Source organism: Thalassophryne amazonica, chromosome 20, assembly GCF_902500255.1.
Source record: "Thalassophryne amazonica chromosome 20, fThaAma1.1, whole genome shotgun sequence".
NCBI lineage: Eukaryota > Metazoa > Chordata > Actinopteri > Batrachoidiformes > Batrachoididae > Thalassophryne > Thalassophryne amazonica.
Window position 1 is genome coordinate 38,001,181 of NC_047122.1, and position 23,304 is coordinate 38,024,484.

Sequence of the window (23,304 nt, forward strand, 5' to 3'; positions counted from 1 at the left end):
TCTTTTTTTTTTTTTTTTTTTCTTTTTTGGCAGGGGGTGGGGGGGATTCAAGCCAACAGTGATCACAACCAGAATCTGTTCAACTCTTCCTTGACCGGACCACTTCTATGTGGAGAAATGTGTCCATCACATGGAGAGATTATGATCCTACCAGTCACATTTTAGTGTTGTCATGCTGTTTTACACAAATAGCACAACAAGCTCAGGAATTTCAACTTGCAATTCTCCATATCACAGTTATCAGAATAACAAGAAAATATTGATACTTGGGTGTAATTCTGCATAACCTTTCCCTATTTGGCTGTTGCAGGTTATATGCTATTTTGGTAATGCTGGGCTATTATTATTACTACTACTACTACTACTCTGACAACTCTGTCTCAGTTGTCTGTTTTTGAGACTATTGCAACTCCTTCCTGTATTTTTACAGACAAACACCGTCTTCACTTGCTATAATTGTGATAAGAGCTTCTCATCCTCTGATGAGCTCAGCCAGCATCAGGCCATCCACAGCAATGAGGAAAAGTCATTTCATTGCACCTACTGTGTAGAACGCTTCTATACCTTCTCTGAGGTGAGGACACAAAAGGCAACATGTTTGCTGTACTGTACATATTTATCACATTGTGATTGCAAGAGTCAGATGAGGGGGAAAATAAGAAGCAAAGCTTAGGTTTCTACTCATGTTGCGTTAATGATGATTGTTTTGTGTGTTGCAGCTGACGAAGCACATACGGTATGAATGCATTAAACGGCAGTGGCCATGCAGAGACTGTGGAATTTTTTTTCCTAGTCGTTCACGTTATCGACACCATCGGATTGTTGTGCATTTACACAAGGGTGGGTAGTATTGCCTGACCAGTAACGCACACACACACACACACACACACGAGTTTAAAATAATCTTGAAGTCTTCACATTTGGAGCCAGTAATCTGCTTTTTACTGAACATCATTTGCCACAATGCCTTCTCTACGTCTGGCATACTCTAAATTGGGGGGAAGAATTCATTAGGAGTACATCTTCTGATGTTATGTGTAGGTGTGCAGATGTATGAAGGAAAAAGTTGCACCACCAGGGTGTAGTGATGGAAAACTCAAAACAAGAGGCAACTCATGACCATTAATGGTTAAGGTTTTATTTATTTATTCATGTTCTGGCTTTACAAAAAAAAAGCTGCTACAAATCTATTGCAATGCCTACTTTTAAAGACTTCTTGATCAATGCTGCTGATGTCATACATGCATCATCTTGGGTCAATAACTCAAAGTAGAAACATAAAAATATAACAGACACCTTTTGACAACCACAGTAAGGCAGACAATGAGTGAAAACCTCATTTTTACCTAAATGAGCTGTTCTTTGAGCTGGACAAATATTAATTATCTTAATGTGTAGCTAGCTGTGAAACAAATGAGCAGGTTGCATCTACAAGGTGCACAAATTAAAAACAGGTACCACAAAAAACAAAACAAAACAGAAGCTTCACTCTATTCAAGTATGATGTCACGGCATTCCCATGACACATCAATGGTCTCCTGCTAGTTATATGACTGTATTCAGATCAGAAAAGATTGCAGAGATTTTCCAGTCTCTGCAAGCACGTTGAACCAAGTCTGTGAAAAAAGTACCTTAGTGCAACAGTTTAAGTGCAGCCTGATCAGAGAGTCTCAGTGCAGTTCTCAATGTTAATGACGGCACGCCTTTTTTGTTTGGAGCCAGAAGTTGAAAATCACATGATGCGTTACATTACACTTAACAACCGGATTGTCCACTTCACACTACCGAATCCAAGGATAAGCACTGGCACCAGTGAGCCTTTATAGGACTAACTTCCACAGTAGAGATAATGTACAGTGCATCCTGGAAAGTATTCACTGTTTTCACTTTTTGAACATTTTATGTTACGGCCTTATTGAAAATGGATTACGTTCATTTTTTTCCCCCTCAAAATTCTACACACAATACCACATAATGAGAATGTGAAAAAAGTTTTTTTTTTTTTTAGATTTGTGCAAATTTTATATACATATATATTATAACAGAAATCACATGTACATATGTATTCACAGCCTTTGCCATGAAGCTCAAAATTGAGCTCACGTGCCTCCTGTTTCCACTGATCATCCTTGAGATGTTTCTACACCTTAATTGGAGTCCACCTGGGGTAAATTCAGTTGATTGGACATGATTTGGAAAGGCACACACCTGTCCACATATAAGGTCCCACAGTTGACAATGCATGTCAGAGCACAAACCAAGCATGAATTCAAAGGAATTGTCTGTAGACCTCTGAGACAGGATTGTCTTGAGGCACAAATCTGGCGAAGGGTACAAAAAAAATCTCTGCTGCTTTGAAAATCTCACTGAGCGGAGTAGCTTCAATCATGCATAAATGGAAGAAGTTCAGATCCACCATTGACTCTTCCTAGAGCTGATTTGGGGAGAAGGGCCTTAGTCATGGCAGTGACCAAGAACAGGAACTGGGAGACTAGTCAGTATTGAGCGAAAGATGGAAGCAGCAATGTACAGTGACATCCTGGATGAACACTTGCTCCAGAGTGCTTGACCTCAGACTGGGGTAATGGTTCATCTTTCAGTAGGGACAGTGACCCTCAGCACACAGCCAAGATATCAAAGGAGTGGCTTCAGGACAACTCTGTGAATGTCCCTGAGTGGCTCAGCCAGAGCCCAAACCTGAATCTGATTCAACATTTCTGGAGAGATCTCAAATGGCTGTGCACCAACGCTCCCCATCCAACCCGATGGAGCTTGAGAGGTGTTGCAAAGACGAATGGGCAAAACTGCCCAAAGGTACGTGCACTGGTTTGTGGCATCATATTCAAGAGGAGCTGAGGTTGCAATTGCTGTCAAAGGTGCATCAACCAAGTACTGAGCAAAGGATGTGAATACTTACGTACATGTGATTTCTTAGTTTTTTATTTTTAATAAATTAGCAAAAACTTAAAAAAAAAAAAAAAAACTTTTTTGTGTTGTCATTATGGGGTGTTGTGAGTAAAATTTTGAGGGGGAAAAATGAATTTACTCCATTGTGGAATAAGGCTGTAACATAACAAAATGGAAAAAGTAAAGTGCTGTGAATACTTTATGGATGCACCGTAGAATAGAGAAAGACAAAAGGTTCCCAAAAATGTGCGGTATATTGTTACTGTGCATGCACCTAACTTGAACATTACTTATATTATTTTTTTTTTTTTCTTTTTTGCTTGCTTGAATAGGTTTCTTACATTGGAATTTTAATTTTTACATGTCGTTTTTCATGGTAGTAATTGTAATTTTACTTGAGCATAGAGTCTTAGTAATCTACCAACCACTGCAATTCCATATATCCTGATGTGGTTGATGGCTTCAACACCCAACATTGTGGCAAATGTTGTTTCCAAACAGAAGACGAGATCCTGCAGCACCAGGCGACATTTGGACGTGATACAAACTGTGCCATTATGCGGACAGAAAAGGCCCGGGGACACAAACCCAAGAAAGTACCTCAGGCAAGGATGACTGACAGCAATAAGATCAAACAAGAAGAGGAACCAGTGGAATGTGACCAAAACAGAGACTCACTGACAAAACAACAGAAAACAGAGCTTAAGATCCCTTGTCCTGAAGAAAGCTGTGAACTCCTGTTTTCCTCTATTGAAGCCCTGCGGGCTCACAAAAAGGACCGACATGGTGCTGCCCCTTTTCCTCGCAGTGTTCACCTCTGCACAGAGTGTAATGAGAGCTATGCTCAGCCAAATCAGCTCCAGATTCACCAAGCCATTGCTCACAACTCTGACCAACACAACTGCTCCACCTATGGAAAGAGTTTTTGGCGAGAGAGCAACCCAAAGACCCTCCAGAAGAGGAACACAGAAGGAGCAGAAAAATGATAATGCGTTGAAAGTTCTTTATTAAGACAGTGTTTTATGGGTCTTCACAACAACAACAAAAAAATCCCCAAACTATGGTAAAATTGGTTACATTGTGTTTTGAACATGCATTTGTAAATAACTAGTGCATCAATTTGCTGTTTATTGGCAGTACTGTGCTTTAGTTTGAGGCACGCTTAGTCTGCCTAAAGCTAAATTTGAAAAATTATGGCAAAATGCCAAATGTTCTAAATATATATATAAAATAAGGGTAAATTTTTCATAAAAAACATACCTTTTAATGTACCTGATGCCATTGCCAAATTCCTTTTATATGGCCTGCAGTTTCTCAGTAAAATGGGTTTTATTTATCCACATCTGTTGTTATATACTGGACAGAGCATTACACAAAAATAAAGTTGCGAGTGTATGTTTGTAATTTGTGTCATTTAATTTCTTTACTCAAACAGGAAAATATTTAACTTGTTTTTTATAGGAATGTTTAGGCATTTCAAATATGATTTCCTGTTAACTCACTACGGTAGAAAGAAAAATGATAAACATCAAATTTAGGTTGTGCCCAAGATGTTTGTGTGGTACTGTATATTTGCAATGAGCCATGTCTTATGAAAGTTAAAAAAAAAAAAAAAATCTGAATAAAGTTGTTATACCTTGTAATTACTTACTTCATATTCTTTGTAAATTAATAACATTTCAACCTGGGGTGCATATGCCAGTGCATTTTAAGTGCCAGTTCCAAATGTGAATAAATGAGTTGTGTCTGGAAGGGCAACAAAACACGTAGATCACAAATTGAATTTCCATACCAGACCTGTTGAGGCCCGGAGTAACAAGTTGGTGTTTCCACCAGAGGTAGTGTAACAGGAATAAGGTTAGAGGTGTGGAAGTGAGAGAACATTGAATGTATGATTGGGAGCAGAAAGATGGTCAATGTACTGTGTGTGTACTCGAGACTAAGTGAAAGGGAAGTAAGACCAGAAGTTTCAGAGGTTCTTTCAGACTTAGGGGGGGAAAAAGTAGTGGAATCTAGGCTGTGAAGTGAGGTGAAGAACTGTGAGCAGCAATATGGTTTCTTTGTGCTGAGAAATGGCACTACATATGCAATGCTTATTTTAAAAATACTAATGGAGAAGGCCAGAATGAGTTGGATTGTGTTTGCGGATGTACAGAAAGCTTATGATGAGGTGCCAAGAGAACGATGTGGCGCGAGGACGTCAGTGGAGGCAGACAAGTATGTGAGGGTAGTGCAGGAGATGTCTGAGGACATGGAAACAGACAAAAATTAGAGATAAGTCCTACGGAAGGCACATGATGTGATTTGTAGTGAGAGTAGCGAGCCTAATTTATGACAGAAGGATATCTGCAAGAATGAGAGGGAAAGTTTGCAAGATGGCGCTGAGACCAGTTATAGCCTAAAGATGATGAGAAGAACAAAAAGGATGTGGAGTGCAAGGTGGCATTGTTGAAGATGCTGCAATTTTCCTTTCGTAGTGATGAGGATGAACCAGGTTAGGAATGAGCATCAGAGGGATGAGTTGAACGATTTACCTATGAAGTGAGAGAGCCAAGATTGATGTGGGTTATATCAGGAAAAGGATACTGAGGATTAAGCTGGCAGGCAGGAAAAGTCCAGTGGTTACGAGTTGGGCTTCAGACCACAAGATCCTTGGTTCAAACCCCAATTTCAGTTTCAATTTATTTTCATTTATATAGTGCCACATCACAACAAAAGTTGCCTCAAGGTGCTTCACACAAGTAAGGTCTAACCTTACCACCCCCCAGAGCAAGCACACAGGTGACAGTGGTAAAGAAAAACTCCCTCTGAGGAAGAAACCTCAAGCAGACCAGGCTCATAGGGGTGACCCTCTGCTTGGGCCATGCTACTGACAGAAATTACAAATCAATTCACAAAAAATAAATATACAGGAAATGTTGCTGGTGCACAGGACAGGAGGGTTACAGAAACAGACACCACACCCATCTCTGAATGGAGCCGCACCTCAAACAGAGAGGAAAAAACAATCGGGCATCAGAAAGACGTCAAATACAGTATAATTTGTCAGCATTAAGCAACAAGAAAAACAGAAGAAATACTAAGGTGATCACCGCCCACTAGCCCTAAATTTCACTAAAAGACCCAGAATTTCGATAAAGTTGAGGCTGCGACCCACTCCGTTTCCTAATAAAATAAATTTAAAAGCGTAAAAAGCATAGTAACACACTATGCCAGTATGCGAGCCATACGAAGGGGAAAATAAGTGTGTCTTAAGTCTGGACTTGAAAATCTCTACAGAATCTGACTGTTTTATTGAAGCAGGGAGATCATTCCACAGAACGGGCACGATAAGAGAAAGCTCTATGACCCGCAGACTTCTTATTCACCCTAGGGACACAAAGTAGTCCTGCACCCTGAGAATGCAAAGCCCGGGCCAGTACGAGTATGTAGGGTTTAATTAGGTCAGCTAGGTAGGGAGGTGTCAGTCCGTGAAAAATTTTATAGGCTAGTAGCAGAACCTTAAAATCTGATCTCACAGGGACAGGAAGCCAGTGAAGAGATGCCAAAATGGGTGTAATGTGGTCAAACTTTATGCTTCGTGTCAAAAGTCTGGCAGCAGCATTTTGAACCAATTGGAGACCCCTAATGCTGGACTGCAGTAAACCAGAAAATAGAACATTGCAGTAGTCCCATCTAGAAGAGACAAACACATGAATCAGGGTCTCAGCATCAGCCATAGACACTATGGGAAGCATATTTGCAAGGCTCAAAAATTATCCCAAGGTTCCTCACTTTGTCATTGTGATGTACAACCCCAGTTCCAGTGAAGTTGGGACATTGTGTAAAATGTGAATAAAAACAGAATACAATGATTTGCAAATCCTCTTCAACCTATATTCAATTGAATACACCACAAAGACCTTATTATTTTTGTGCAAATGTTTGCTCATTTTGAAATGGATGCCTGCAACACGTTTCAAAAAAGCTGGGACAGTGGTATGTTTACCACTGTGTTACATCACCTTTCCTTCTAACAACACTCAATAAGCGTTTGGGAACTGAGGACACTAATTGTTGAAGCTTTGTAGGTGGAATTCTTTCCCGTTCTTGCTTGATGTGTGACTTCAGTTGTTCAACAGTCTGGGGTCTCCTTTGTCATATTTTGCGCTTCATAATGCGCCACACATTTTCAATGGGTGACAGGTCTGGACCGCAGGCAGGCCAGTCTAGTACCCGCACTCTTTTACTACGAAGCCACGGTGTTGTAACACGTGCAGAATGTGGCTTGGCATTGTCTTGCTGAAATAAGCAGGGACGTCCCTGAAAAAGACGTTGCTTAGATGGCAGAATGTGTTACTTCAAAACCTGGATGTACCTTTCAACATTGATGGTGCCATCACAGATGTGTAAGTTGCCCATGCCATGGGCACTAACACACCCCCATACCATCACAGATGCTGGCTTTTGAACTTTGCTCTGGTAACAATCTGGATGGTCTTTTTCCTCTTTTGTCTGGAGGACACAACGTCCATGATTTCCAAAAACAATTTGAAATGTGGACTCATCAGACCACAGCACACTTTTCTACTTTGCGTCTGTCCATTTTAAATGAGCTTGAGCCCAGAGAAGGCGGTGGCGTTTCTGGATGTTGTTGATGTATGGCTTTCACTTTACATGGTAGAGTTTCAACTTGCACTTGTAGATGTAGCGACGAACTGTGTTAACTGACAATGGTTTTCTGAAGTGTTCCTGAGCCCACGTGGTAAGATCAAAGGTCATGGGCATTCAATGTTGATCTTCAGCCTTGCCGCTAAGGTGTAGAAAGTTCTTCAGATTCTCTGAATCTTCTGATTAAATTATGGACTGTAGATGATGGAATCCCTAAATTCCTTGCAATTGAACATTGAGAAACATTCTTCTTAAACTGTTGGACTATTTTTTTTTTTTTCACACAGTTGTTCACAAAGTGGTGATCCTCGCCCCTTGTTTGCTTGTGAACGGCTGAGCCTTTTGGGGATGCTCCTTTTATACCCAATCACGACACTCACCTGTTTCCAATTAACCTGTTCACCTGTGGAATGTTCCAAACAGGTGTTCTTTGAGCATTCATCAACTTTCCCAGTCTTTTGTTGCCCCTGTCCCAGCTTTTTGAAATGTGTTGCAGGCATCCATTTCAAAATGAGCAAATATTTGCACAAAAACAAAAAAGTCTATCAGTTTGAACATTAAATATCTGGTCTTTGTGGTGTATTCAATTAGGTTGAAGAGGATTTGCAAATCATTGCACTCTGTTGTTATTTACATTTTACACAACGTCCCAACTTCATTGGAATTGGAGTTGTATGATACACGAGCCTAGGCTAAGCGTTAGATGGTCAAATTGATGCCGATGTCTCACTGGATCAAGAACCATCAATTTAGTCTTTACAGAGTTTAAAAGTAGGAAGTTGCTGGACATCCAGCTTTTCACTGATGCAAGGCAATTTTCTAAGGATTCACACACTCTCCAAAGAATCTATGGAGGTCTAAGCCCATAGGGGCGCTCATTACAGTAACAACAACCAGGATGCAGTCTGGGCTCCGAATGCTGCTTCAGCTCCTTGATACCGCTGAGCTAGAGGTGGGTGGATTGATCCTAATATGGATAATATCGATACCAACACTGGTATTGATATTGAACGATCCTCGTGTAAAAAGATCGATACTCAAGCTTTTTTCTCTCCCGCATGCACTGACTGCTGCGCACGCAGATTCATCAAAGTCTACTCTCTGTAAGAGCAGCGCTGTGCTGTGTCACACAACACGGAGCAGCGCACCCTTGTATTGGGGTTTGTCTACCTCAGGAGATTTTGTTTTAAGTTGTGTTAATTTTTTTTTAAAACAAAAATGTTAACTGATAAAGTATTTTGTTGTCACGTACAATGTTTGGCGAAATTCTATCCTAGGTCTTTTGGATCCTTTGGATCTATGAAGCTTAAATATGAAAAACTATCGGTATCTATATCGGTGATACTGGGCCTGTATTTACTTGGTATCGGATCAATACCAAAATTCTCGGTATCGCCCACCTCTAATTGATACCCCTGAGCAACACGCCGGGAACGCGCAGGTGAGAGAAGCGCAAACGCACACTCTCACGAGCACCACTAGCTTAGCTTAAAAGTGGACACTCTCGTTTTGGCCGAATAACTTTACACAGTTTCTGGGAATTCTGTCAGTACGCGCTCGCAGCTGACATGCTTGATGAATTCCTGCGCAAAAAGTAGTTCCTAGATAATTGTGGTATATTCCTGTGAAATAATGAGTATATCTCATCTAAATCAATTCTAAAACTTACTAGTAATAAAATTAGAAAGATAATTGAAGTTTAAGTTTTAAGAGTGACTATAATAAATATTTAAGAAACGTAAAGTTTAAGAGCAACTCAAGCACAATGTAAACACTGCCATGATGATGTTTGATGCGGAAGAGTTCAGAAAGATACGGTTGGAATGTTTTGATTACCATTTACAGTTGGCGATGAAAGACTTGGGTGTTAACTTCGTGTTAAAGTCAGAACAAGAAGCTGCACTGAAAGAGATCTATTTTGGAAGAGACATTCTGTGTGTTGTCGCTCCAACGAGAGCGGCACGCTGAACACCTCACGCGATAACTTTAGATACTTTGTGAGCCATGTCACGTGATGTGGGCGAGACGCTCGCTCACGGTAGCTTTATTAGCGGACGTCTAAACGGTAAGAAATGGGTACATTTATTAATTGTTTATTCAGATGATAATGTTAATACACCAGAACTTGAAAAAAAATGAATACACCATAGTAACATATAGAAACCTTGTCTTTAATTTCTGTGCGTTGTTTTCACTCTGTTCTACTTTAGTCTCTGAGTTAAAAGTGTTAGCTTGTAAGAGGTACCAGCGACTGCTCTCATCCTTCAGAATTCTTCTACTTTGAATATCAGAAAGATGTGCGTTCAACAATATTGTGTTCTTATGCTCCAGTGGAATACGAAATTTGTAATATCAGTGAGGAACTGGTGAAGAAGGAGCTATACATTGTTGGAAGTGAGACAATGTCTTCACCAAAGATCAAATCTGAGCCTGTGAACAGCCCTCTGCCGACCTGTGAGCACTCACAGCAAGTCTGTCATGTTTGATCTAATACATAGTAGTATATATCAGTTCCTGCAGTGTAAATAATCATCAGTGACAAGTGTTTACTTTGTGATGCAGATCATCATGACAGCCTGCAGTGTTTCCAGTGCTTCATCACCTTCTGTAACCCCATGTCCAAGGAGAGGCACATGAAGAGGAGCCATCGGGAAGTTTATAAACTGCAGCTGCAGCAGCAGGTAGACAGAGTTGGAAAAATGTTTAGATATGGTTCAGGTGCAGTAAAACTCACCTAAACTGTCATTGTATAAACCAGATATTCACGCTCTTGACAAAAGCAAAAGTGCCAATGCTTTTTGCACGGTTTTCCATGTAATAAACGCAGTATATAACAGATTTTCGCTCACATCGGACAAAACGTCCTGTTCGATTGCAATGCATTTCCATTAAAAACCCCTCACATATACTGGACAGAGGAGTCTGGATGTGCCCAGTAACAGAGGTATGAAATGAAGTTCAGCACTGACACTTGCCAGTTCAAGGAAAGTGGTATTTCCTTCATTAAAAGACTGGGCATTTTCAAACCGTGCTCAGACCCGGTGTCGCCGACTGAACGGTCCCCTCTAAAAATTGGTCCACCCTGCCTTCACTGCGCTTTCACTGCGCATGCATCATTTCGGAGTGTCGGCAGCAATTCACTGATTATCGCCTCGTTTCTTCTTAAAATTGCGCTCCAGTCATCATCTGTCTCAACGACAGATATCTGAAGTTTTTGTACAACAATCATTTCCACATAAATTCAACATTATTTCATAATAAAAGACAGGAGCGCGATCAGAGCGCCACAGCAGTGCATCTGAGACTGACTGTCTGATTTTGACTCTCTACATCCAAAGCGATCAAAGGGAATAATGTGATTATTAACCATCAGATGACAAATTAAAAACTCTTAAATCATTCTGAAGTCAATTTTAAGCAGAAACAAGGCCGTTTTAAGCAGAAACGAGGCAATAATGCCTCATTTAGGTCCTGTGTCGCCAATCAAATGGTCCCCCTTAAAAATCGGTCCGCCCTGCCTTCACTGCGCATGTGGCATTTGGGAGCGTCAGCAGCGATTCACTGATTATCACCTCCTTTCTGCTTAAAGCTGCACTCCAGTCATCATCTACAGTTGTGCTCAAAAGTTTACATACCCTGGCGGAATTTTTGTTTGTTTGAGAATATGAATGATAACACAAAAACTTTTTTTCACTCACGGTTTGTGGTTGAGTGAAGCCATTTATTGTCAAACAACCAGGTTTACTCTTTTTAAATCATAATGACAACACAAACTACCCAAATGAACCTGATCAAAGGTTTACATACCCTCGTTCTTAATACTGTGTATTGCCCCCTTTAACATCAATGACAGCTTGGAGTCTTGCGGTAGTTGTGGACGAGGCTCTCTGATGGTAAAGCTGCCACTGAATATGTTTCGGACTTTATTTACATCAATTACAAAGAAATACAAGCAATATGGCACTCTATGGTAAATCTGCATGGAGTAGACAGTTCAAAAACTGAGTGACTGTGCAAGAAGTAGAAGAGTGAGGAAAGCCACCAAGACACCCAGACAATGAAGAAGAAGTTATAGGCTTACATGGCTGTGATTGGAGAAATTATGCACAGTGCAAGCTTTGCATTTTGTATCACCAGTTATCCATCTTCATGATGAAGTGGTATAGAGGAGGATTTTCTTAAAAAGAAGACCTGAACGTTTAGCTACAAATTCCCAGAAGGTACATCTGAGATGCAAGCCTGGATTTGATCTGTTTTGGTGAAAGAAAATCCTTCTCTGCTCTACTCCACTGTGAAGCTAAGAGTAGTGATGCAAAATGCAAAGCTTGCACTGTGCACAATTTCTACAATCACAGCCACATAAGCCCATAACTTCTCCTGGGTTGTCTGGGTGGCTTTCCTCACTCTTCTCCTTCTTGCACAGTCACTCAGTTTTTGAGAACTGTCTACTCCATGGAGATTTACCATAAAGTGCCATACTGTTTGTATTTCTTTGTAATTAATGTAAATAAAGTCCAAGACATATTCAGTGGCAGCTTTACCATCAGAGAACCTCGTCCAAAACTAAGGAGTATGTAAACTATTGATCAGGGTCATTTTGGTAGTTTGTGTTGTCATTATGATTTAAAAAGAGTAAACCTGGTTGTTTGACAATAAATGGCTTCACCAAACCACTAAGTGAAAAAAAAGTTTTAGTGTTATCATTCATATTCTCTGAAAAATGGGCAAAAAAAAAAAAAAAATCAGCCAGGGTATGTAAACTTTTGAGCACAACTTTACATATAAGGGATTTTGTCCATTTTATGCATAAAAGATTTTGTCTGTTTTATACATATAGCAGATTTCGATTATAAGGGACAAAATTCACTGGTCCACCTGAATCTATTATATGTGAGTTTTACTGTCATACCAAAAGCCATCTTTTGGCATTTTATTTTAATGTCCTTATAACTTGGAGGTTCTTCTGACGTACACTTCTGTATTACATTGATGTGTTATTGCATTATGTAGCTAAGGCATTGTATCATTGAGTAGTGAGTGGCTGGCTAAATTCCTTTATGTGTTCAACCCATTTTTCTGTCTGTAGATAGCACAGTGTGGGTTGTGGATTAGGATTAGATTTTATGGAGACGTGGTCCCTGGGTCAACAAAGAGTTGAACACATTTTTGTTGTGAACTCAGCTGGCTTCAGAAGTTGTTGGAATTTAGGAAAGTATAGTATAAAAAGTGTGAGTGGTTTGGTGAGACAGTGTTTAGTACTCTTGTCTCACATCAAGAACCTCTGGGGTTTGATTTCACTCATGCCCAGTTTATTTTTGTGTGGAGTTTGCATGTTCTCCCTGTGTCTGCATGGGTTTCCTCCAGGCACTGTGGTTTCTTTCCATCATCAAAACATGCACATCAGATTCATGATCCTTTCACTGCCTACCATTGTAGTGTCTCTTGACTTGTTCCCCATGTGCCAGACTATGGCTGCCCACTGCCATAGAGTGACAACTGTGTTGTTCATTTGAGAGGGAGTTATAGCATGGAGAGGCCACTATTGTAGAGCCGGGTTAAATGCACAGAACAAATTTCATTTAATGTATGCATGCATCATACAGTGTGGTCTGGTTATCACATTGTCATACAACTTTCCCCATAATTATTGCCACACAAGTCTCCACAAAGTGCAGAATGAGCTCAACTAGCAATTTTCTGTCACAGTTCTCAAAATTTGAAGCCAGTATTAATCTGTAATTTCATATTTTGCTGATAAGAAGGGAATGCTGGTACTTAATTCAATTTCAGTTTGAACATATTTGTGCAACATGATATTTAACTTTTGTATATTTGACTATTGTAAACTGCAAATGCAGATTATATACTATTTTTTTTGTTGTAATATTTGTGGTATTATTTAACAATTCTGTCAGATACATCTATTGTTGAAACTACAACTCCTGCCTGTATTTTTGCAGACTAACAGAGTCTTCACGTGCTATAAGTGTGACAAGAGCTTCTCAAACTCTGACGAGCTCAGCCAGCATCAGGCCAGCCACAGCAATGAGGAAAAGTCATTTCATTGTACCTACTGTGTAGAAAGTTTCTGTACCTTTTCTGAGGTGAGGACACATTACGCAACATGTTTTCCTGTTTGTTGTACTGTATGTTCTTTGTGATTTGGAAAATCAGAAAAAGCACAAAAAGAAGCAGAACTGAGTTTTCTACTTAGAGTAGGGTGGCATAATTTTTGTAATGTTGCCTCTCTCCACCACCACAGTGGAGCTGAAATCAAGATGTGATTGAAGTGTACATATTCAGCTTTAATTCAAAAGGTTTAGCAAAAATATTGTTAACCATTATGGAATTGCAGCCATTTTTGTACACAGTCCCTCCATTTTCAGAGGCCAAATGTAACTGGACAAGGTAATGTATTTAATTATAATACTGTAACATCATATATATATATATATATATATAATTTTTCATCCAAGTGGGAAGTCTGGACCCCATTGACATCATCCCATGCTGAGCTTCCACCTTTGACATATTTTGCCAGGACTTACTTGCTTGAGTGCATTTCTGTCAGTTTTGTGTTAAGTAAGTGAAAAGCATTGTCTGTTGAGTTGAGATCAGGTGACTGACTTGGCCATTAAAGAATATTTCATTTATATATTCAATAGACATAGAAATAGTTCATCTTAGTCTCATGTGTCAATTAAAATTGATTAAAGGTAAGATGATTGTTGGGAAAGTGTAGTGACACGGACCCACAACAGGGGGCGTAAATGACGGACAATGAAAGAGTCGAATATGAACACTTTACTGTCGTGAATGAGCACAACCACAATACAGAGGAATATAAGATTTTGCAAACAGTCAATCACAAAGGTGACGTGTGGGTAGGCTCGAGGATAGAAGACGTCTGTCCTGAGAAGAACCGGAACCACACGATTTCCTCCGCCACCGAACCCGGAGAATACTGGAGCCGCCAAGTTCCGAGTCCCCAGGTGGCCACCGTCTCCGAGTGTCGGATCTGGTACTGCTGGCGAGGAGCAGAGACAATAAGATGTGGGTGTGTGTACACCCAGTAACAACAAAGGTGGAGATTCCACCTCCACTTCTAACACAGTAAGAGACTGAGGGCTACTTAGTCTGACGTGCGTCACTTGTCACGTTTCCCCAAACTTAGCGTCCCGTTAACAGTAAGCTCCTCAGGAACTCCTGCAACAACTCAGAGAATTCTGTGTTTTAGCACAACAACGGCTGAGAGTATTACCTTCACAGGTCGAAGATATCTCGGCAACGAGGTGGAGATGACGTCCGGGTTTTATGGAGTAGCATGATGAAGTGTTGATGGGTGACAGCTGTCATGAGATGATGAGTGACAGCTGTCACCCCCGGCTGTATCCGTGGCGGCAGCGCCCTCTCGTGCCTGAAGCTCGCACTCCAGGCAGGGCGCCATCTGGTGGTGGTGGGCCAGCAGGATCTTGAGGATTTTGAAGGGTCCGATGAACCTGTCCATCAACTTAGGGGAGTCCACTTGGAGGGGGATGTCCCTCGTCGATAACCACACCTCCTGCCCGGCTTGGTATGCAGGGGCCGGGGACCGCTGGCGGTCTGCATGGGCCTTAGCCCTCGTCCGGGCCTTCAACAAGGCAGAACGGGCGGTGCGACACACCCGACGGCACCTCCGCAGGTGGGCCCGGAGCGAGGGCACACTGACCTCTCCCTCCACCACGGGAAACAATGGGGGCTGGTACCCCAGACACACCTCAAATGGGGAGAGGCCGGTGGCAGAAGACACCTGGCTGTTATGTGCATACTCGATCCAGGCCAAATGGTCACTCCAGGCCGTTGCGTGCGCGGATGTCACACAGCGGAGGGTCTGTTCCAACTCTTGGTTGGCCCGTTCTGCCTGTCCGTTCGTCTGTGGTTGGTACCCCGGATGAGAGGCTCACGGTGGCCCCCAGTTCCCTGCAGAAACTCCTCCAGACTTGAGAGGAAAACTGGGGACCACGATCCGAGACTACGTCAGTTGGTATCCCATGCAGACGGACGACATGGTGGACCAGGAGGTCCACTGTCTCCTGGGCTGTTGGGAGCTTCGGGAGGGCCACGAAGTGGGCCGCCTTGGAGAATCGGTCCACTATCGTGAGGATGGTGGTGTTGCCCTGGGACGGTGGGAGGCCCGTGATGAAATCCAGGCCGATGTGGGACCAGGGGCGATGAGGCACAGGAAGCAGCTGGAGCAGTCCTTGGGACCTCCTGTGGTCTGCCTTGCCCCTGGCACAGGTGGTGCAGGCCTGGATGTACTCCCGGACGTCAGCCTCCATAGATGCCCACCAGAAGCGCTTCCGGACAACCGCCACGGTCCTTCGCACCCCTGGATGACAGGAGAGCTTGGAACCGTGACAGAAGTCTAGGACCACAGCCCTGGCCTCTGGTGGGACGTACAACCTGTCCCCGGGTCCGGGCTCCCTGTCAGGGCCTCCCGGATGGTCTTCTCCATGTCCCAGGTGAGGGTGGCCACGACAGTGGACTCCGGAATGATGGGCTCCGGTGGATCCGACAGCACAGTTTTGACTTCATCTTCGTGTACCCGGGACAAGGCATCCGATCTCTGGTTCTTGGTCCCGGGACGGTAGGTGATCCGGAAGTCAAAACGTCCGAAGAACATTGACCAGCGGGCTTGCCTGGGGTTCAGCCGCTTGGCGGTCCCGATGGTCGGTGAAAACCGTGAACGGCACAGACGCTCCCTCCAACAGGTGTCTCCACTCCTCAAGAGCCTCTTTCACCGCAAGGAGTTCTCGATTGCCGACGTCATAGTTCCGTTCGGCCGGGGTCAACCTGCGAGAAAAGTAGGCACACGGGTGAAGAACCTTATCGGTCTGTCCGCTCTGGGATAGCACGGCTCCTATCCCTGAGTCAGAGGCGTCCACTTCAACCACAAACTGGCGGCTAGGGTCGGGCTGCACCAGAACTGGTGCAGTCGAGAACCGTCGTTTCAACTCCTTGAAGGCGGCTTCGCACCGATACGACCAGGTGAAGGGGACTTTTGGAGAGGTCAGGGCTGTCAGGGGGCTAACTACCTGACTGTAGCCCTTAATGAACCTCCTGTAGAAATTTGCAAAGCCGAGGAACTGTTGCAGCTTCCTACGGCTTGTTGGTTGGGGCCAATCTCTCACCGCCGCAACCTTGGCTGGATCAGGGGCGACGGAGTTGGAGGAGATGATAAACCCCAGGAAGGACAAAGAAGCGCGGTGGAACTCGCACTTCTCACCCTTCACATACAGCCGGTTCTCCAACAACCGCTGCAGGACCTGACGTACATGCTGGACATGAGTCTCAGGGTTTGGAGAAAAGATGAGTATATTGTCCAGATATACGAAGACGAATCGGTGCAGGAAGTCCCGCAAGACGTCATTTACCAAAGCTTGGAACGTCGCGGGGGCGTTAGTGAGGCCAAACGGCATGACCAGGTACTCGAAGTGACCTAACTGGGTGTTAAATGCCGTCTTCCATTCGTCTCCCTTCCGGACCCGAACCAGGTGATACGCATTCCTAACATCCAACTTTGTAAAGATTTTGGCTCCATGCAGGGGGGTGAACACGGAATCTAACAACGGCAACGGGTATCAGTTGCGAACTGTAATCTCATTCAGCCCCCTGTAATCAATGCATGGACGGAGTCCGCCATCTTTCTTGCCCACAAAAAAGAAACCTGCACCCATCGGGGAGGTGGAATTCCGGATCAGCCCCGCAGCTAATGAGTCCCGGATGTAGGTCTCCATTGATTCGCGCTCAGGTCGTGAGAGGTTGTACAGCCTGCTGGACGGAAACTCCACACCTGGAATCAAATCAATGGCACAATCGTACGGACGGTGCGGGGGAAGGGTGAGTGCCAGATCCTTGCTGAAGACGTCAGCAAGATCGTTGTACTCAACCGGCACCGCTGTCAAATTGGGAGGGACTTTGACCTCCTCCTTAGTATGCACACCGGGAGGAACCGAGGATCCTAAACACACCCGATGGCAGGTTTTGCTCCACTGAACCACCACCCCAGACGGCCAATCAATCCGGGGATTGTGTTTCAGCATCCACGGGAAGCCCAAAATCACGCGAGAGGTAGGAGTCACAAAAAACCCGATCTCCTCCCAATCAATCAATCAATCAACTTTTTTCTTATATAGCGCCAAATCACAACAAACAGTTGCCCCAAGGCGCTCCATATTGTAAGGCAAGGCCATACAATAATTATGAAAAACCCCAACGGTCAAAACGACCCCCTATGAGCAAGCACTTGGCAACAGTGGGAAGGAAAAACTCCCTTTTAACAGGAAGAAACCTCCAGCAGAAACAGGCTCAGGGAGGGGCAGTCTTCTGCTGAGACTGGTTGGGGCTGAGGGAAAAAACCAGGAAAAAGACATGCCGTGAAGGGGGGCAGAGATCGATCACTAATGATTAAATGCAGAGTGATGCATACGGAGCAAAAAGAGAAAGAAACAGTGCATCATGGGAACCCCCCCACAATCTACGTCTAAAGCAGCATAACCAAGGGATGGTCCAGGGTCACCCGATCCAGCCCTAACTATAAGCCTTAGCGAAAAGGAAAGTTTTAAGCCTAATCTTAAAAGTAGAGAGGGTATCTGTCTCCCTGATCTGAATTGGGAGCTGGTTCCACAGGAGAGGAGCCTGAAAGCTGAAGGCTCTGCCTCCCATTCTACTCTTACAAACCCTAGGAACTACAAGTAAGCCTGCAGTCTGAGAACGAAGCGCTCTAATGGGGTAATATGGTACTACGAGGTCCCTAAGATAAGATGGGACCTGATTATTCAAAACCTTATAAGTAAGAAGAAGAATTTTAAATTCTATTCTAGAATTAACAGGAAGCCAATGAAGAGAGGCCAACACGGGTGAGATATGCTCTCTCCTGCTAGTCCCCGTCAATACTCTAGCTGCAGCATTCTGAACCAACTGAAGGCTTTTTAGGGAACTTTTAGGACAACCTGATAATGAATTACAATAGTCCAGCCTAGAGGAAATAAATGTATGAATTAGTTTTTCAGCATCACTCTGAGACAAGACCTTTCTGATTTTAGAGATATTGCGTAAATGCAAAAAGGCAGTCCTACATATTTGTTTGATATGTGCTTTGAATGACATATCCTGATCAAAAATGACTCCAAGATTTCTCACAGTATTACTAGAGATCAGGGAAATGCCATCCAGAGTAACGATCTGGTTAGACACCATGCTTCTAAGATTTGTGGGGCCAAGTACAATAACTTCAGTTTTATCTGAGTTTAAAAGCAGGAAATTAGAGGTCATCCATGTCTTTATGTCTGTAAGACAATCCTGCAGTTTAGCTAATTGGTGTGTATCCTCTGGCTTCATGGATAGATAAAGCTGGGTATCATCTGCTTAACAATGAAAATTTAAGCAATACCGTCTAATAATACTGCCTAAGGGAAGCATGTATAAAGTGAATAAAATTGGTCCTAGCACAGAACCTTGTGGAACTCCATAATTAACTTTAGTCTGTGAAGAAGATTCCCCATTTACATGAACAAACTGTAATCTATTAGACAAATATGATTCAAACCACCGCAGCGCAGTGCCTTTAATACCTATGACATGCTCTAATCTCTGTAATAAAATTTTATGGTCAACAGTATCAAAAGCAGCACTGAGGTCCAACAGAACAAGCACAGAGATAAGTCCACTGTCCGAAGCCATAAGAAGATCATTTGTAACCTTCACTAATGCTGTTTCTGTACTATGATGAATTCTCAAACCTGACTGAAACTCTTCAAATAGACCATTCCTCTGCAGGTGATCAGTTAACTGTTTTACAACTACCCTCTCAAGAATCTGAGAGAAAAGGAAGGTTGGAAATTGGCCTATAATTAGCTAAGATAGCTGGGTCAAGTGATGGCTTTTTAAGTAATGGTTTAATTACTGCCACCTTAAAGGCCTGTGGTACATAACCAACTAACAAAGATAGATTGATCATATTTAAGATTGAAGCATTCCTTGAGCAGCCTGGCAGGAATGGGGTCCAATAAACATGCCGATGGTTTGGACGAAGCAACCAATGAAAATAACTCAGACAGAACAACCGGAGAGAAAGAGTCTAACCAAATACCGGCATCACTGAAAGCAGCCAAAGATAACGATACATCTTTGGGATGGTTGAGTAATTTTTTCTCTAATAGTCAAAATTTTGTTAGCAAAGAAAGTCATGAAGTCATTACTAGTTAAAGTTAATGGAATACTCAGCTCAATAGAGCTCTGACTCTTTGTCAGCCTAGCTACAGTGCTGAAAAGAAACCTGAGGTTATTCTTATTTTCTTCGATTAGTGATGAGTAGAAAGATGTCCTAGCTGATGATTGATTTCCAGACACCACCAGAGTTACTGGTTGTGTCTTGTGAGTGATTAAAGGGAGAAAGGTGCCATCTAGTGCCCGCACCTGCAATGGCGAAGGGAGCGCCACCAGAGGGAGCCCTACCTCCCTAGCCCATCTGCTGTCTAGCAGATTCCCTTCCGACCCCGTGTCCACCAGTGCTGGGGCTTGAAGAGTTAAATCCCTGCTCAGGATTGTAACTGGGAGTCGTGTGGCAATATGTGTGTGTCCCACGTGAATGTTATGACCCCCCCTTAGCCCAGTCTCTAAGGGCGAGTGTTGTCGTTTTGGCCGTTTGGGGCAGTTTTTCTGTATGTGCTCTTTTGAGCTGCAGAGAAAACACTCCCCGTGGACCAGCCTCCTCATTCTGTCATCTGTTCTCATTTTGGCCCTGTGCGTTTCCCTAGCAACGTCAGCAGGGGGAGCTGTTGCCCCACGGAGCGCTGCGGCTGTGGAGCGTGGGGAGGGCGGAACCCTTTCGGAACCGGAAGGGAGAGGGACGGCGCGTACCCGGCTACGTCCTTCGTCTCGCTCCCGACGGCGTTCCTCCAACCGATTGTCCAACCGTATAACGAGATCAATAAGCCCATCTAAATCCCGCGGTGCTTCTTCAGGACCGATGACAGTCCGTTTATGAAGGCGGCGCGGAGCGCAACGTCATTCCAGCCGGACCTCGCAGCCGCGATGCGGAAGTCGACTGCATATTCGGCTGCGCTCCGGCGCCCCTGTCTCATTGACAGCAGCACTGTTGAAGCAGTCTCTCCTGTGTTAGGGTGATCAAAAACTGTTCTGAACTCCCTCACAAACCCAGTATAAGTGGTAAGGAGCCGTGAATTTTGCTCCCAAAGCGCCGTAGCCCAAGCGCGTGCCGCACCACGAAGCAAGTTAATTACATACGCCACCTTACTGGCGTCAGACGCGTACATTACGGGACGCTGTGCAAAGACGAGCGAACACTGCATAAGAAAGTCCGCGCACGTCTCCACACAACCTCCGTACGGCTCTGGGGGACTTATGTATGCTTCAGGGGACGGTGGGGGGGTTCGTTGAACGACCAGTGGAACGTTTATATCCTGCACCGGGTCGGCAGGAGGAGGAGCCGCAGCAGCGCCCTGAGCGCGCGCTTCCACCTGTGCAGTGAGAGCCTCCATCCTGCGATTAAGGATGACGTTTTGCTCGGTAAAGGCGGTGAGGATTTGATGCAACTCACCAATCACGCCTCCTGCAGACGCCTGTGCACCCTGCTCTTCCATTGGCTGTTCAACAGATAGGTGACGCCCCTTGGGATCCATGACGTTGGCCGAGATATCCTGTTGGGAAAGTGTAGTGACACGGACCCACAACAGGGGGCGTAAATGAACGGACAATGAAAGAGTCGAATATGAACACTTTACTGTCTTGAATGAGCACAACCACAATACAGAGGAATATAAGATTTTGCAAACAGTCAATCACAAAGGTGACGTGTGGGTAGGCTCGAGGATAGAAGACGTCTGTTGAGAAGAACCGGAACCACACGATTTCCTCCGCCACCGAACCCAGAGAATACTGGAGCTGCCAAGTTCCGAGTCCCCAGGTGGCCACTGTCTCCGTGTGTCGGATCTGGTACTGCTGGCGAGGAGCAGAGACAATAAGATGTGGGTGTGTGTACACCCAGTAACAACAAAGGTGGAGATTCCACCTCTAACACAGTAAGAGACTGAGGGCTACTTAGTCTGACGTGCGTCACTTGTCACGTTTCCCCAAACTTAGCGTCCCGTTAACAGTAGGCTCCTCAGGAACTCCTGCAACAACTCAGAGAATTCTGTGTTTTAGCACAACAATGGCTGAGTATTACCTTCACAGGTCGAAGATATCTCGGCAACGAGGTGGAGATGACGTCCGGGTTTTATGGAGTAGCATGATGAAGTGTTGATGGGTGACAGCTGTCATGAGATGATGAGTGACAGCTGTCACCCCCGGCTGTGTCCGTGGTGGCAGCGCCCTCTCGTGCCTGAAGCCCGCACTCCAGGCAGGGCGCCATCTGGTGGTGGTGGGCTAGCAGTACCTCCTCTTCAGGCGGCCCACACAACGATTAAAGGTTTGGTTGGGCCCCAAAACATTAAGGTTTCAAAATAGGAACAAGTGTTCTAAAGTTTTGAAATGCCACTATTTGCACATTTTGATTTTGTGATTTGAACTCTATTGTGGTTGTGTAATGTGTACACAATTAAAATCACAATAATTGGCACTGTCCAAATGTACCTGAGCATATGTCGGTCTCATGACTGTTTTCTGTGTTGCAGCTGACGAAACACAGACAGCATGAATGCATTGAACAGCGATTTCCATGCAGAGATTGTGGAGTCTTCTTTCCTGGCCCTACCCAACTTCGCCTCCATCGCATCACAGTGCATTTCCAATATCCTGAAGGTGCTGATAACTTCAACATCTACCAGTGTTCGAAATGTAATTGTTGTTTCCAAACCGAAGAAGAGCTCCTGCAGCACCAGAAAAGATATGCTCATTACACGAACTGTGCCATTAAGCAGACAGAAAAGGCCCGAGGCCATAAACCTAAGAAAGTACCTCAAGGAAGGATCATTGACAAGAAGCACATCAAGCAAGAAGTGGAAGCAAGGCAGTATGACAGAAACAAAGACTCACCAACAAAGCAACAACGAAAACAACTTATGATTCCTTGTCCTGAAGAAGCCTGTGAACTCATTTTTTCCTCTGTTGAAGCCCTGCGGGCTCACAAAAAGGAGAAACGTGGTGCTGCCCCTTTCCCCCGCAAGGCTCACCCCTGCTCAGAGTGTAATGAGAGCTATGCTCGACTTAATCAGCTCAAAACCCACATAGCCAGGGTTCACAACTCTAACCGATACAACTGCTCCACCTGTGGAAAGAGCTTTGGGCGAAAGAGCAACCTAAATGCTCACCAGAACACGCACATGGAGGGAGGAGGAGGAGCAGAAAAATGATAACATGTAGAAAGTACTGTATTAATTATTATTGTATTGCAACTTCATTGGTTAATTTTTTTTAATCAAATAGATTTTTTTTTTTTTTATATACAAATTTTGGTCATTTCAAAGTTGATATTCTATTAGTTGACCATTGTAGGAAGGAAGAAATGAAAAATTTCTAGGGTGTCCGAGACATAATTTTGTATAGTTCTGTAGATTTGCAGCAATGAGCCCTGTGTTATGACATAAAAAAACACAAAGTTATACTTTGTAATTGCTGTTTATGTATTCACTATAAGAACTTGTCCAATTAAAGTGCAGATCGCATTGCATTTTGAATGCTGGTCCCAAACCCGGATAAATGAGAATTGTGTAAGGAAGATCGTCTGGCATCAGTTTTTCTACACTA

General features: G+C 43.7%; 1 protein-coding gene across 2 annotated transcripts in view; it reads left to right on the forward strand.

Annotated features, from left to right (window-relative positions):
- Positions 1 to 23,304, forward strand: part of LOC117501711 (zinc finger protein 12-like) — a 33,875-nt gene that overhangs the window by 2,423 nt on the left and 8,148 nt on the right. The window contains exons 1-5 of one of the 2 annotated variants that reach the window (XM_034160678.1): positions 9,532 to 9,622; positions 9,889 to 10,011; positions 10,120 to 10,238; positions 13,518 to 13,661; positions 22,233 to 23,172. In XM_034160678.1, the coding sequence (XP_034016569.1) occupies positions 9,562 to 9,622; positions 9,889 to 10,011; positions 10,120 to 10,238; positions 13,518 to 13,661; positions 22,233 to 22,910 (1,125 nt within the window). In that variant the 5' untranslated portion in view covers positions 9,532 to 9,561 and the 3' untranslated portion in view covers positions 22,911 to 23,172. Of the gene's footprint in view, positions 1 to 430; positions 575 to 719; positions 841 to 3,408; positions 3,765 to 9,531; positions 9,623 to 9,888; positions 10,012 to 10,119; positions 10,239 to 13,517; positions 13,662 to 22,232 lie in introns of those variants that run through there. The other variant, XM_034160681.1, reaches the window with a different exon arrangement.